Source organism: Sciurus carolinensis, chromosome 10 (assembly GCF_902686445.1).
Source record: "Sciurus carolinensis chromosome 10, mSciCar1.2, whole genome shotgun sequence".
In the NCBI taxonomy this organism is placed as follows: Eukaryota; Metazoa; Chordata; class Mammalia; order Rodentia; family Sciuridae; genus Sciurus; species Sciurus carolinensis.
The window spans coordinates 96,643,814-96,660,026 of record NC_062222.1 but is presented as its reverse complement, the minus strand read 5'-3'; the positions used below and the strand labels follow the sequence as shown (position 1 = coordinate 96,660,026).

Sequence of the window (16,213 nt, the reverse complement as noted above, 5' to 3'; positions counted from 1 at the left end):
TCATATTTGGGGAACTATGCAGAGTGCTTTACATTTATTATTTATTATTTTCACATAACAACCTTGTGAGGCAAGAACCTACTTTATACATGAATTACAGAGAATGGGAGTAAATTTGCTCAGGATCAGAGGTTAGAGCTAGGATTTGGTTTTAGGTAGTCTGATTCCGGAGAGTGATTTAGCCATTAAGTAACATCATGATGGTCCCCAAACTTGTCTGCTTCAAAAAACGCTGATGCCTGCATCCCACCTCCAGACATTGCAATTTAACTGGTCTTGGATGTGGCTTTGGACCTGGCCTTTCAGATGATTCTAATCCAGAGATAAGTTTGGAAACAATATAACATGGCTCTGCTTAGGACATTAGCTAACATTGGCCATCTGAGAGCTATTCAATCCTACCACTTAGTGAGACACCAGAAAAAAGTCTTTTCTAAAGACTGAAAGCTATAGGGGAGACGTTCCGGCAAGAAAGGCCAATAGGAGGGAGTGTTATTCATTCATATTTTCAGCTTTTTTTTTTTTTTTTAATAATAGAGATCGAATCCCAGGGTGCTTTACTTCTGAGCTACATTCCCTCTCTTTTAATTTATTTGAGACCAGATCTTGCTAAATTGCTGAGGCTGGCCTCTAATTTGCAATCCTTCCGCCTCAGCCTTCTGAGTTGCTTGGATTACAGACATGTGCCACCATGCTCAGCTATTATTGTTGGTATTTATAGATAGTATCATACTGACTCTTACTTGTGTATATAAAGCTGAAAACCAGAGTTAATTCATCCATGAAAAATCCATGGAACAAATGCTGTAACTTTCACTGACGTCAGCATAACAGCACAGACTATTCCCTCTTTTTCTAAGTCAATTTAGACTTAAAAAGTAGAGTGATAGAAAACACTTTTTTTGTCCCAAGTTTTTCACCTGTCTCCTGTAAGTTGCAAACTCCCTGAGAAGATGGGCATATCTTATTCTTTTGTCTCCTGTTCACACTCACTTCAAGCTTGCACATAGGGTCAAATCCACAGTTGGTTGAACAGTTGTTTTCTACAGCACTCTATGAAAGTCATTGATGCACTGAGGTTCTAACTAATATTTGCAACTACCACTCACAAGCTATACATAAGGTGCTTAGGTGTGGATGTCTATGTGTGTGTGCATTTGTATATGTATATGTAATTTATGTGTGTGTGTGTGTGTGTGTGTGTGTGTGTGTGTGTATGTAATTTTTACAGACTTATCATCCTCCAATCTGAGAGAGGGAAACTGAATCTCTGAGAAATCAATCTGACCAGATTGTACAATTGAGTAAGTAACAAAACTGGGGTTTGATCCATGTCTATCTGATGCTGTAGAGCACCTGTTTAGCTGGTCAGTGTCACAAGCCTGTAATCCCAGCTGCTCGGGAGACTGAGGCAGGAGGATCAGAAGTTCCAGGCCAGCCTGCAGCTTTGTGAGACGCTGAGTCAAAATAAAAATTTAAAAAGGGGGCTGAGGATATTGCTAAGTGGTTGAGCACTCCTGGGTTCACTCCCAGTACCATAAAAAAATAGAACTGCATGCCTGTAATCCCTGCTGCTTGGGAAGCTGAGGCAGGGGGATCACGAATTGAAGCCAGCCTCAGCAACTCAGTGAGGCCCTAAGCAACTCATCAAGACCCTGTCTCTAATATATATATATAGTAAAGTACCCTGGGTTCAATTCCTGGTACAAAAAAAAAAAAAAAAAAAAAAGAATTTGAAAGCACCTGCTTTACTTTACTCAAAACACTCCAACAAGTACAAAATGTTATTTCAGAATTCTCAGATGTGATGAAAAACTCCCAAATTCTAGGTGGGACAATCTGTCATTTTGTGATGAAAAACTCCCAAATTCTAGGTGGGACAATCTGTCATTTTGAAGCCTATTATGATAAGACTTTGGGTACCTTGGCCTTACGATGGCCCCAAATTAAAACAAATGAACAAACAGACCTTCTAAACATGAATTTCTATTTGCTTAACCATTTCTTTGACTTTGGACCTTTCAGGTTTGCCCATTTCCCACTGTCAAAGACACCATGCTGAACAGTTTTGTGCATGACTCTTTGCTCACACATGAAATTACTTCCTTAGGGTACATTTCTAGAAATAAAATTAGATTAAGAAATACAAATACTGCTGATTCTACTACCAATTTATTTTTCATGAAGTGTGCTCATTTAAATGTTTATCAGCAGTGTACAAGAGTACTCATATCATCTTACCCTTCCAGAATCATTACCCTTTGCAATGAAATTTTGCTAATTTAAAAATTTTTCATTTTCATTTTGTTTTGATTATAAGAAATTTTTTTTAATGTTTATTAGCCCTTTATATATCTTCATATGTGACTTCAGGTTCTATCTTTAGTCTTTCAGTTTTGGTAACTCTTTAGTGTTATTAGTCTCTTATTAGTCTATGCTTTCATACTCTTTGAATACTAGTACTACTAAGCCTTTACCATATTTGCTGCCAAATATTTCTCCAAATTTTTGTTTCCTCTTTAAGTTTAATTTAAAAAAATTTTTAGACATTGATAGTTTTATTCATTTATTTATATGTGGTGCTGAGAATTGAACCCAGTGCCTCACACATACTAGGCAAGTGCTCTACCACTGAGCCACAACCCCAGTCCCAGTTTTAATTTTTAACACACAGAAGTTTCAAGTTTTAAATATTTTAACCTGTTTTTCTATCTTTTGTCAGTTTTAACCCTAGATGATTAAAACCCAGTGATTAAGTAGATGCTCTCCTGTTTTTTCCCCTCTAGTTTGGCTTTCTAAAAAGTATTTAATGCCTGAATTATGCAGGATTTATTGTGGTACGTGGCGTGACATATTTAACTTGGCCATTTCCTTAAGAAGTTACTTTTTGGGCTGGGGAGATAGCTCAGTCGGTAGAGTGCTTGCACTAGGCCCTGGGTTCGATCCCCAGCACCGCAAAAAAAAAAAAAAAAGAAGTTACTTTTCCTAGCTCCTTCCTCTTTTGATTTGTGATGCTGTGTTTATCATATCTTTGATTCCCATTGAACCTAATTTTCGCTTTTATTTCTTTTACCAGACCCTGCTGCCTGTGACTTTATAAAGAAATGGTAAGAGTGTAGCTCTAGTACTATTCTCGCACACCTTGACAGGTGGGTTGGCCAAGCGGGACCGACTCCTCGGCCATTCCAAGTGGAAGTCTGTCTTGAGGTTCCGGAAAGGAGATTCCTGTGGTGTCCTTTTGTCACAGCCCCTTTCCAACCTCAGCTCCCATGGGAACAGGAAAGAAGGAATATGAAGTAAGAAGTGAAGTGGGACTGGCAACAGTGTCCCACACCTGTAATCTCAGTTACTCTGGAGGCTGAGGCCAGCCTGCAGCTTTGCAAGACCCTGTCTCAATATAAAAATTAAAATGGGGGGCTGGCGATATGGCTCAGTGGTTGAGCAACCCAGGGCCTTGTGCATGCGAGGCAAGCACTCTACCAACTGAGCTATATTCCCCAGCCCACTTTTTTTAAAATATATATATTTTAGTTGCAGGAGGACACAATACCTTTATTTTATTTTTACGTGGTGCTGAGGCTTGAACCCAGGGTCTCACATGTGCTAGGCGAGTGTGCTACCACTGACCCACAACCCCAATCCCTGAGTTTATATACTTAAAGAAAAGATTGCAAAAAGAGTGGTTATGATTTTTTTTTTTTTGCTTTTACTATTTCTAACAGCTTCTTGCTTTTGCTTTATTCATTAATTTGGGGTCAATTATTTGAAGAAATTGTTTTATCTCTGTTATCTGCCCACTTATCCCCTAAGCAATTCTTCTTCCCTATATAAATGTGCTAGGTCTAATTAGTTATAAAGAAGATATTTTCAGAATATAAACAAGATAGGATAAGAGCATTCTAACTGAGAGAGAGAGAGAGAGAGAGAGAGAGAGAGAGAGAGAAAGAGAGAGAGCTATTAGAGTGCCCCAGTAGTAGAGACCTGAAATCATTTCTATAATGGTTGCTCTACAAACAAACCAAAGTAAAGATTAAAACAACAACAACAACAACAAAAACCCACACAACAATAACAACTTCCTTAGCTATTGGCAAGCCATAGGAGACTAATTATCAGTGAAGAAAGGGGACAGCAATGTAATAATCCTTATTAAAAAGACACTGTGAGGTAATGTAGCTCCCAAGAGAAGAGGGAAACCCATGTTAGTGAGATCACTTTCAATTGAAATAACAACCCAATTCAAGTGTCTACAGGAAAAAACTAGGACACTGTCAATAGTTTTGCACAAAAGGTTGCATTAAAAAAAACAAAAAACAAAAAACAACAACAACAACAAAAAAACAAGGGTTGGGGATATAACTCAGTTGGTAGAGTGCTTGCCTATCATGCACAAGACCTTGGGTTCAATCCCGAGCACCACAAATAACAACAACAACAACAACAACTCTTATTTTGCTGGTGGAAAGAAGGTAGCAGGGGAAATCTTGGCCCAGGGATGATGACTGAAGTCTGAAGCTAAATTACTTTAAAAGTTGAATATATAATAAGATGTTTTGTCTGCAACTCTGACTTTCTGCTCCCTTGAGCCTTCCTGGAAAGTTACCCCAGACTCTCACAGCAGGGATTATTTGGTATCTGCATGGCAAAATCTCTCTTCTGTTGAATGAGGTCATGAATGTTCTTTCTGGCAATGAACAGTATCTTTGTTGTTTCTAGATAAATATGACCAGGCATGGATAGGAGGTTGCAGTCTATCAGTTATATAACAGATGCTAAATTTTTCACAATCGAAGAATCTTTTGGATTAATTGCCCACAACCATGATCACAGGTTTTGAAAGATTTTTTTTTATTGATGTTGCTCACAGAACACATATTCATTAATTAAAAAAAATTAAGGACACATATAAGTGTTAACAGAGACTGCTGTCTGTATGAAGTAACATGGAGTGGATAAAATTCAGAAACAAATTTGGTATTCTGGATAGCCTTCTGCAGTCTCTTTGTGGATGAGGTGGAATTCCTTTTGATTTTTTGAAATAATATGACGATTCTAGACTCCCATTATTCCCTTCATAGATCCCCTAAGGATTTGGGAACTTCAAGCTAAGAAACCTTAAATTGAGGTCCTAAGAGACCTATGTGCAGAAAGGTTAGTTGGAATAGAAAAGGGGGAAGTCAGAAGAGTTCAGAGAATGACATTGGAAAGAAAGGACCCGAGCAACCTGGGTGGAGGTGGTACATCATTTTTACTACCTCCTGATTTGTATTTGATTTAGCAACATCTTGGATCAATAAAACAATGTAAACTATCTTAATTATATTACTTTATATGGTTGAGAGTTCCATGATTTTCCCTTATAGAACACTTAACAAAGTTCATATGTCAAATAATTTAATACCAGTTCACTTCAATCCAATCAGCATTTACTAAATACAAGGTATTGTGCAGGTGAGAAGGGAAAAAGAAGCAACAATTATGGTTAGAATATGCAATTTGAGGTGCATAAAATTATTCTCCAATAATTTTTTTTTCACACTGACCTCCTTTCGTCTTTTGAACATGTAGGAATGTTTTGCCCCAGGACATTTAAGCTTCCTCTTACCTCTGGGATGGAATGATTTTTCTCTGAAAACTCTGTATAGTCATTCATCACTCAACAGCAATTTCACTCTTCACCCTCTTGGACCACCCTATTGAAACTGCAACCCTCTTCACCACATACTCCCTGTCCTCCTAACCAGCTTTATTTTTCCTCGTACTTATTGTCATGCAACATAGTAGATATTTACTTTATTTCATGTATTGTCTTTCTGCCCTGACTTGAGGACAAGGATTTTTGTCTATATTATCACCAGTGTACAACTAGCCCTAGAACACTATTGGGTTCATGGTAAATACTGGAACATTTCTTGAATGAATAAAGCTCAAAGAATGAAGTATTCACCCAAGGATAAGAAAATGACATAAGGGGAACCCAAACACAGAGAGGGGGAGTTCCTTCTGGTTTTCTATGACACAGCAGATTAACTATTAGTTAAAACAATCTATGATGTATTTCAAAATGATCACAATATATGAAATTCCCAACACTTAAAATGATTAACATTTGGAGAGATAGAAATATTTAGTACCCTGATTCGATGATTACTCATTGTATGCGTACACCAAAGTACCATAGTGTACCCCATAAAGAATGTATAGCTATTATGTCAATAAAAAATAATAAAAAAGAAAATGGTACTTTTTGTTTAAATGAAACCCAGAATTTCCAAGGGTTGGGAGAATTGCTGGACAGATCCCATGTCCCTGAGATTTGTCATTGCCACCACCTTGCTGGCCTCTAGGGGATGCTCCACCGTTAAGATTATGGACTGGTTTATACCAGCAGTAGCTAAGACAAGGCTGTAAAAGGATGAAATAAGTCTGCTGTCTGCCGAGGAGCACCACAAGTTAAACACAGAGTAATTTGGAAATAGATAATCTAGTTAGCAGAGTTTAGCTTGCTCTGCAGCTGGATGACTCAGTTTTGTGAATGTGCAACCATGGGAGTTGCTGGCTATTACTCCCCCCTTGACTCCTCCCACTTTCTGAAAGGAGGTTGGTGGTATATCAAATGACTTTTAATAAGGAGGCATTTCTTCACGTAAGGGTTTGCATGAGCTATGTCGTCAACCAAATCCCACGTGACCACAAGGCCAGGGTTTATTCTAACATGGAGAGTTTGCAGCCTACGACAGAGCTCAGGCAAGTGTTAGAGATCTTTTCCATCAACTGTCCATCAAAGCTCTTCCCTGGGCTAATTCACGTGGCCTCTTTCCTTACCCGTGGATTAAACTTCTCAGGTGTGGGAGTGACATCAATTTGACAGATTTGAGGAAGAGAACTGAACTCTTCTGAGACCTCTCCCTGTGACCTATTACAGTGGTGATGTCTGTGATCTGCCTTCCATCACACAGCCAGCTTAGCCCCTACAGCAGGTAGCCTGAAGCTCTGGGACACACATTCACTTCAGCAATGTCAGGGATCCAAACTATTCATATAATTTCACATAATTTTTATCAATAATAGTGATAGTATTTTTATTCTGTGACCAAATCCTGTGCCTATTTTTCATTTAGCTCCTAATTGTGGTGGATAAAAAGGATTTTGTTATTGGGCCCTTCAAACTCTAACCAAGTATATAAATAATTATAATATGAACTTCAGTAACATGGGAGGTATATTAGTCTGTATTAGTTAGGCAATGCTGCAGTAATGAACAAGATTCAAAACTCTCCATGGCTTAACATTAACACAATAGAAATTTATTTCTCCCTTGGACTGTGGTCATGGAACTGGTTGGTCCTCCTCTACTTTTGTAGTCTGCTAACTAGAATACATGGCTTCCAGGGTCACTGTTTAAGAGGGAAAGAGAGAGTTGAGGGGTCACACTGGCTCCTAAGTGCATTACTCTGGAAGTGATACCCAATACTTCTGCTGAAGTTAGACATGACTCCAAATAACTGCACAGCAGGTGGGAAATGTATGGAAACATATACTTAGAGAACCCAAACTTACTCTGCCACAGGTGGAGTAAGAATGATCAGGAAAGTTAAAAGAACAGAGTGGGGGGTTGGGCTGAGGCTCAGTGGTGGAGCACTTGCCTAGCATGTGTGAGGCACTGGTTTCAAACCTCAGCACCACATGGAAAAATAAAATAAGTTATAAAAAAATTTTAAAAAGAGCAGAGTGGGGCTTGAAGAGGGTTGAGTGGCACTGAGTGTATTTTGCCCATTTCATAGTTTTGCCAAAGGCAGACATCCTGTTTATCTATACAATCTCTTCACAATCCAGTGCTACCAATCCATCTACAAATTAACTTAATATGCTAGTTGCAGTTTTTTTTTTCCATTAACAAGTATGCATTTTACCTAGGGTCTTCTGGAGCCAGTCGGCACTTTGTTATATTGCATATTCATTGTCTTCATTTTATTACGTACTATATTAATGATTCTACAAGTGAGAATCTTGAGCCCACAGTAGTTTGGGGTCCTTCTGCACCCCTCAAATCATCTCAAGTGTAGCATCACTTCCCCTCCCTCCACAGACAGAATTTCTTTGAGTAGGATTCATCTAACGCAACCATATTTCTTAGGTGTTCTCTTTAATCAGCTGGTATTTGTTAGTTTTTTTTCTAGAAAGAGAATCCAAGGTCTTTCTGAGCCTAAAAGACAATGGGGAACCCCAGACAGGTAAGACAATATTCTCTGGTCTGGTTTGCTGTGTTTGAGTTTGTTACATCAAGTAGATAAGAATGATCCTGCTCTGCCATTAGTGGATCCTGCGACTGGATCCACTGAGCCAACACTGTCACCTTGGTTGATTCAGCACACGACATGGCAGGCTAACCCTTGGCCGGTGATTCTCAAATTTATCTGAACTTTGGGGTCACCTGAGGAGCTTCAATACTGACTGCTGCTTTGATAGCATCCCCAGAAGTGCTGATTGAATTGGTCTGGGATAAATCTTTGGGAGGGTTAAAAGCTCTCCAGGTAATTCTACTAATCAGAACATTTTGAGACCCACTGCCCAGGGTGTGGCTGCATGCTCCTTTGAAACTCTTGTGTCCATCCTGTAGATCCACCTGCAGCCTGTACCACCCAGTCCTGCTGTCTCCAAGCCTCTGCCTAGAGCACACCTGTTCTCTGGGTCTCCAGCAGGCTGAACCCTCAGTCCTTCCCTGCTTGGCCTAGGAATCCCCTCTTTCTTCTCTGGCTCCTGAATAAAACCCAAAAGAGAAGTTATATTTATAGAAAAATGGAGCAGGTAGTATAGGGAGTACCCAGGTTTACCTCAGCTTCCCCTATTATTCATATCTCACATTAATGTGGTACAGTTGTTATAATTGATGAGCCAGTATTGATACATTATTGTTAACTAAAATCCATAGTTTCTGTTGGGTTCACTTTTGGTGTTGTATGTGTCTATGGGTTTTGACAAACACTCAGTGTCATGGATCCACATTTACAGTATCATACAGAATGTTCCACTGCCCTTAACTCCCCTGGGCCCCGCTCAGTCATTCTTTTTCCTTCCTCCGCAGTCTCAGAACCCCTGGCAACCACTGATCTATTTAGGTCTGTGTAGTTTTCCCTTCTTTCCCACTGCAGCCCCCCTTTGTCTGGCCATGGCCCCTGAGGTCTGAATTTCTGCTGTTGGCCTCACGCTCTCCCGGTGGTCATTCTCTCTTCTCCAATATCTGCTGCATGTCACCATCAGGTGAATCCCCAGCTTTCACCATGCATCCATTCATCAAACCTTTATTGAGAAACTCTGATGGGTAGCAATCAACTACTCAAGAGAAAATCTCCAAGACCAGAAGACATGAGCCGGAAGAATAGGTAGGCTGGGGAGGCGAACCTCTTGACCACAGCCGAGGAGGGCGGTGCATGCCACAGCGAGGAGGGGGAAGCCTTTGCATTGTCCTGAACAAGGCTTTATCAGGTTTGGGTTTAGAAAGATCACTCTGACAAGTAGCATGGAGAAAGGAGTGGGCATGATGGATGTATGAACAAGAGAAGTAGCAACTGAGGTGAGGAGAAACAAACAGATTTGAAATGGCTCTGCAGAGTGTAGGGATTGGGGGTATGAATATTTCTAAAATGACTCTGGATAATGTTTCCAAGTCAGAGAAAAAATTATATTAAAAAGTACATAAAGTTTGGGGTGGGGGAGAAACTGTTTCTCCAATACTTTTAAAGGAGTGAATTCAGTTAGTTGGCAAATTCAGATTTTTTGGTTTTTGTTCTTTTTGGTGCTGCTGGCGATTGAAACCAGGGCCTCACACGTGCTAGGCAAGCACTCAAGTTCTGAGCCACACCCCAGTGCAAATTCAGTTCTGGGCAAAGCCCGGTTACTGAGGGACCAGATCATCTAGGCCGCCTTCTGCTGTCCTTACCCAACCTAGCAGTGTTCCTTCCTGGCTTCTCTGCAGGACTTTCCACATGCACCTGAACACTCCTAGTTCAAGACAGGATTATTCCCATTCCCACCACAGAACATGCTTCACTTATGGAAGTCTGTGCCCTTCAGCTTTCTTCTGTGAAGCATTTTCAGCTCAATTCTATACAGATTTCTCTCTCTTCTTCCTTCACGCCTATTTCACAGCTAAGTGAACTGATGTCTGTACATCACTCAGTACAGTTCCAGGCCTACAGTAAATATCACACAAATGGTAGCCATTATCATTATTCTGTTACTATTTTCTGCTCACCTTTGTCCAAATGGGAGCACAGTGGAGATGGTTGGCACGTCCCTTTGCTGCCTACCTGATTGTAACTTACACTGTTGATTCCCAGATGGCAGGAACAGAACTATCTTCTCTCTAATAGGTTGGTTCATTTTGGGTCACCACTTTCAAGACAGTGGACAAAATTGCCTTATTTTATTCTTATTTCAATGTCCATAGTTTCTTTCTGATGACTGGAAATTGTAAAGCTCTGTTATAGTGATAATTCTGGAAATGAAGACTTGTTAAGAGCTATGTCTAAGATGTCCATTCTCAGTGAATTTTATTTATTTATTTATTTATAAATTTTATTTATTTATTTTTTTTACCATTTTATCGTTGTGTATTTTAACAGAAAACTATTTTGGGGAAATCAAGATCCTATTTGCCCTATTTCCGAGAGTGCTTTGAAGGCTCAGCTAACCAAAAGACTTAAAGACCTTGCTCATCCCAAGCAAGTCTCCCAGCACTATGTACCTAACAGGTAGGTGTTTGTGTTACGAGGTTCCTTCGTCAGGACTCCTTCAAGAAAATGAACATGGAATTCAGGCCTTTCACCCCAGGGTCCTAGATTGTTCAATCTACAGTCAAAATTTTTTGAGGCTTAGGGAAGCTCTGTCTGTTCCAATCTCATACTACAGTCAAACTTTTCCAGAGCAAGATCCAGACTTGTATTATATTTCATAATGCTTTGGCTTATGAGGATTTTTTAAAAATAAAATAAGAATATTATAAAATATTTTTTTTTCAGTGGTGGCTATCAAACCCTGGACCTTGCACATGCCAGGCAAGGGCTCTACCACTGAGCTACATCTCCAGCCCCAAGAACGTCAAGGTATCTTGATGAATTCTATAGAAGCCATTGGTTTTTCAAGTTAGGATCCCTAATTTTAGTATTGAAGACATATCAGAAGTTGAAGGTACATCCAAAATCACCTGTTAAGGCTCCCTCAGAAGAGGACAGGCCACTCCCTTCTCTGAGCTCTCACCTTGGCTTGGGAGGTGTGCTCTGTCCACAATGCACTTCCATCTTCCTGCGCTCTCAACGTCCTTGGTGGGTTCCTCTTTCTCCACTGCCATTTCCCAGTTGGCTTCTTTCTCCTTCTGCTCTAAAGACTCCCCAAGATGAGGTTGTCCTGTTATATGGATTTTGTTTCTACTTGTGTGGTGATGACCTCCAAATCTTCAACACCTCTCTCTTATCTCAGATGTCCTGGGTTCCTCTGCGGGACCTCCCACTTAGCATGTTTGATACAGGACAGGACTCCTTTTTTATTTTTATTTTTTTTAGAGTAGAAAGTAAGAAGCTTTATTAAAGAAAAGTAAAAGCAGACTTCTCCCTGGTGGAAGAAGGGGGACCCAAAGGCAGAATCCATCGGATTGAGCAAATCTTGTCCTTTTTATATAGGTTTTATTCTCCCCCCTTATCTCTTTCCTTCCCACCTACGGAATTAGGCCCAGTTTTGCATAAAGTGAGAAGCATGGGCAGAGGGAGGGCCAAGGTGATTCAGGCAGGTAAGTGTCCAGGGGGCATTCATTAGCATCTCCTTGCCTGTAGTCCCTGACAAAGGCAGGTAAATTTGGTCATCAATAGACTCTGTAGGTCCTTGACATTCCATTCTCCCAGGACAGTCTCCAACTTCCAGAGGCAGATGGCTTTCATGGCCTCCATTTCCTCGATCTGACCCGATCCCGATTTTTACACTAACTGCCTGTCGCCAATTCTGGCTTCATTCCCCCCTCTAGTTTTAGGAACTCCTTACTGCTGTAAGGAAAGGGGGCGATGACCACTCTGGCTGCTTCGAGCTGGAAGTGGGCAGCATGGGGCAAGCCATTTGGAGTTCCCATTTAGAAATCAGGTCGATCGAGGGGTCCATGGTAGGAGTCTGGTTGAGAAGTAATAGGCTGGAGGGTCATTTGAGAGATAGGCGGTCTATAAGAGAAACAAGAAGTTATGAGTACTGGGATAAGATTAATGCAACAGTAAATGCCACAGCATAGGAACATGCCAATGAATATGATGGTGATGACAGAGACTAATAATGTTTTCCACCAGGAGGTACCAGAGAACCAGGAGCTAAGAATTTGTTCCCATGATAAGTCTAGGGAGGATATGGTCTCTATCTGAGTTATGGGTCCTTCCAAAAGTAAAGCCTAATATTTTAGAAGGAGACTGTCTGAAAGCCATAGTCTTCCTTTTGTGTTTAAAATTCCTGAGAGATCATAGGAAGTGTAGACAATAAGGTCTCTTCCCAGGGTGATTTTGATTGCCTCAGGGACTAGTAGGGCTACCACTGCAATCACTCTCAAACAGTGGGGCCATCCCCGAGACACCAAGTCAAGTTCCTTGCTGAGATAGGATAGTGGCTGTTGAACAGGTCCATTCTTTTGTGTTACCACTTCTAAGGCTATTCTTCCTCTTTTAATGAAAAACAGGCTAAATTTCCCTTCAGTAGGTAAACTAAGGGCAGGGCCCCTTTTAATGTCTTAAAGGCTTTAATATGTTCTGGTTCCCATATTAGGGTGGTTGCTCCCTGGTGTAAAGTTTCTTTCAGAAGTCTGTAAAGAGGCTTAGCTAATTCCAGGACTCCTTTTTTAATGGAATCTTGGTTGAATTAGATACTTGTTTCAGAATGACATTTATAGGGTGCAATCATTGGTGTAATTGTTTGCTTTTAAAAGTTTTATTCAAGAATATGAACTCAAGTTAGGTGTGGTGGGGCACACCTGTAATCCTGGCGACTCAGGAGGCTGAGGCAGGAGGATGGCAAGTTTGAGGTTAGCCTGGGCAACTTAGTGAGACCCTGATTCAAGATAATGTCACAGTGCGTTCAGGATGTAGTTCAATGGTGGAACACTCACCTAACTTGTGCAAGACCCTGGGTTCAATTCTGAGTGCTGCAAAAAAAATTTTTTTCAAGTTTTTTCAAATTTTTTAATGGGAATTACTTTGTCTGAATAAGAGAATTCCAGTTGTACATTTTAAATTTCATCTTCCTTCTTGAAAATAATGAATAATCCTTGCCTGTATGATGATGTCTTAACCATAGTTTTGTTTTATTTATTTTAAAAATTTTGTTTATTTTTTTACCGTTATTTTTGGTGATGATACAATTTAATTCAGCACACGTGTGTATCATGTTTTGCTTCATATTGTTTAGTATCTTTGTTATACTTAATCTCCTATTATATGAATAGATACATTTTTTAAAAGGAAACAAAAATCTCCTTTAGGCCTATAATTCAGATAAATTGTTTATATTTTGTTATATTTTCTTCTAGTCTTTTTTGCTATGCATATATGTACATTTTATAAATAGTCTTTGTAAACATTTTGAGAAAATCAATGTATAATTTATATAGTGATTTTTTATACTTAATTTTTTTTTGCTGATCATTTGGGTTAAAGGTTGATCTATTTTTGGTTTCATAGATTTTTCTCTGTTATTTTACTGTTTTCTATTTCATTTATTTCTTCTCTGCTCTTTATTATTTTCTTCTGCTTACTTTGGATTTCATTTGCTTTTCTTTTCCCAGTTTCTTAAAGTGGAAACTGAAATCATTAACTTGAGACATTTCCTTCTTTGTAATAGTTATTAAGTCTATGTATTTTCCTCTGGTAAGTGTTGCCTTAGCTGAATTTCACAAATGTTGATATGTTGTGTCTTCATTTTCATTAAGTTCAAAATGCTTTTTTTTTTTTTTTTTTTTTTTTTTTTTTTGGTACCAGGGATTGAACTCAAGGGCATTTAATCACTGAGCCACATCCCTGGCCCATTTTTGTATTTTATTTAGAGACAGGGTCTCACTGAGTTGCTTAAGGCACACTAAGTTGCTGAGACTGACTTTTTCAAAGTTCTTTAAATTTTAAAATTTTAGGTTTTTTTATTGAAGATTATATTTCCCATCCCCATTCCACCCCTCCTCTCACTCCCCTCTGCATAATCCAAAGTTCCTTCATTCTTCCCTACCCCACTCCCCACTATGGATCAGCATCTACTTATCAGAGAAAATATTTGGCCTTTGGTTTTTTGGGACTAACTTATTTTGCTTAGCATGATATTCTCTAGTTCCATCTGTTTACCCGCAAATGCCACAATTTCACTCTTCTTTTGGGCTGAGTAATACTCCATTGTCTATATATACATTTTCTTTATCCATTCATCTGTTGAAGGGCATCTAAGTTGGTTTCATAGTTTAGCTATTGTGAATTGAGCTGCTATAAACATTGATGTGGCTGTGTCACTGTAGTATGCTGATTTTAAGTTCTTTGATTATAAACCAAGGAGTGGGATAGCTGGGTCAAATGGTGGTTCCATTCCAAGTTTTCTGAGGAATCACCACACTGCTTTCCAAAGTGGTTGCACCAATCTGCAGTCCCACCAATAATGTATGAGTGTACATTTTTCCCCACAACCTTGCCAACGTTTATTATTGCTTGTATTCTTGATAATAGTCATTCTGACTGGAGTGAGATGAAATCTTGGAGTAATTTTGATTTGCATTTCTCTGATTGTAAGAGATGATGAACATTTTTTCATGTTTGTTGATCGATTGTATTTCTTTTTCTGTGAGGTGTCTGTTCAGTTCTTTAGCCCATTTATTGGTTAGGTTATTTGTATTTTTGGTGTTAAGTTTTTTGAGTTCTTTGTATATCTAAGGCTGGCTTTGAACTTGTGATCCTCCTGCCTTAGCCTCCTGAGCTGCTGTGATTACAGGTATGTGCACCATGCCCAGCTTCAAAATACATTTTAATACTTCATTTGATGTCATGTTTGAATCACAAATATTAAATATATATTGTTTAGTTTCCAAAATATGTGGGGAATTTTACAAATTTTTTTGTTATTGATTTTTAATGTAATTCCATTGGGATTAGAGAACATACTCTGGATAATTTCAATCTTTCACAATTATGGAGACTGTTTCATGTCACAGAATGTGTTCTAAAATATTTCAAGTACACTTGAAATGGTTTTCCTGTTATTGGGTGAAGTGTTCTATAAATATTACTCAGCTCAACTGAGTTGATAATGTTGTTCAAGTCTCTATCCTTACTGATCCCTTGTTTATTTAATTATTCGATCCATTTTTCAGGTGTGGGGTTTTAAAACCTGTGATCATAACTGTGGATTGTCTCTCCTTGCAGTTCTATCAGTTTTTACATTATTACTAGAAGAATAAAAATTTAGGGGCTGGGGAGATAGCTCAGTCGGTAGAGTGCTTGCCTTGCAAGCAACAAGGCCCTGGGTTCGATCCCCAGCACCCAAAAAAAAAAAAAAAAAAAAAAAAATTAAAACTATGTCCTCTTGATGAATTGACTTCTTTATTGTTATGAGTTGAACCTCTTTATCATTGGCAAAGTACGCTTTGCTCTGAAATCTATTTTGGTATTAATATAATTATGCCAGCTTTCTTTTTTTCTTTTTTTATTTTTACAGACTGCATTTTGATTCATTGTACACAAATGGGGTACATCTTTTCATTTCTATGGTTGTGCATGATGTAGATTTCACACCATTCATATAATCATACATGTACATAGGGTAATGATGTCTGTCTCAGTCCACCATTTTTCATATCCCCGCTCCCTCCTCCTTCTCATTTCCCTCTACATAATCTAACGTTTTCACGAGTGTTAGCATGACATATTTTTAAATCCTTTTACCTTTAACTTATTTGTATCTTTATATTAAAGTGCATTTATTATAGGTAGCCTATAGTTGAGTCTTGTTTTTTTTATCCAATTTAATAATCTGTCTTTTAATTGAGATGTTTAGATCTTTTACATTTAATGTGATTATTGACATATTTAGAGCCACTAGCATTTATTTTCTATTTATTCCATCTATTTTTTTCCCTTTTCCCTCTTTCTTGCTGTCTTATGAATTAATTGTTATGTTTATTCCATTTTATCTTCTTTTTGGCTTATTCACTAACTTT

General features: G+C 38.8%; 1 protein-coding gene across 1 annotated transcript in view; it reads left to right on the top strand.

Moving 5' to 3' along the window:
• Thegl (theg spermatid protein like) overlaps positions 1-16,213 on the top strand; it is a 50,466-nt gene that overhangs the window by 14,597 nt on the left and 19,656 nt on the right. The window contains 3 exon segments of the mRNA XM_047566041.1: positions 3,074-3,107; positions 8,169-8,234; positions 10,626-10,754. Coding sequence (XP_047421997.1) covers positions 3,074-3,107; positions 8,169-8,234; positions 10,626-10,754 — 229 coding nt within the window.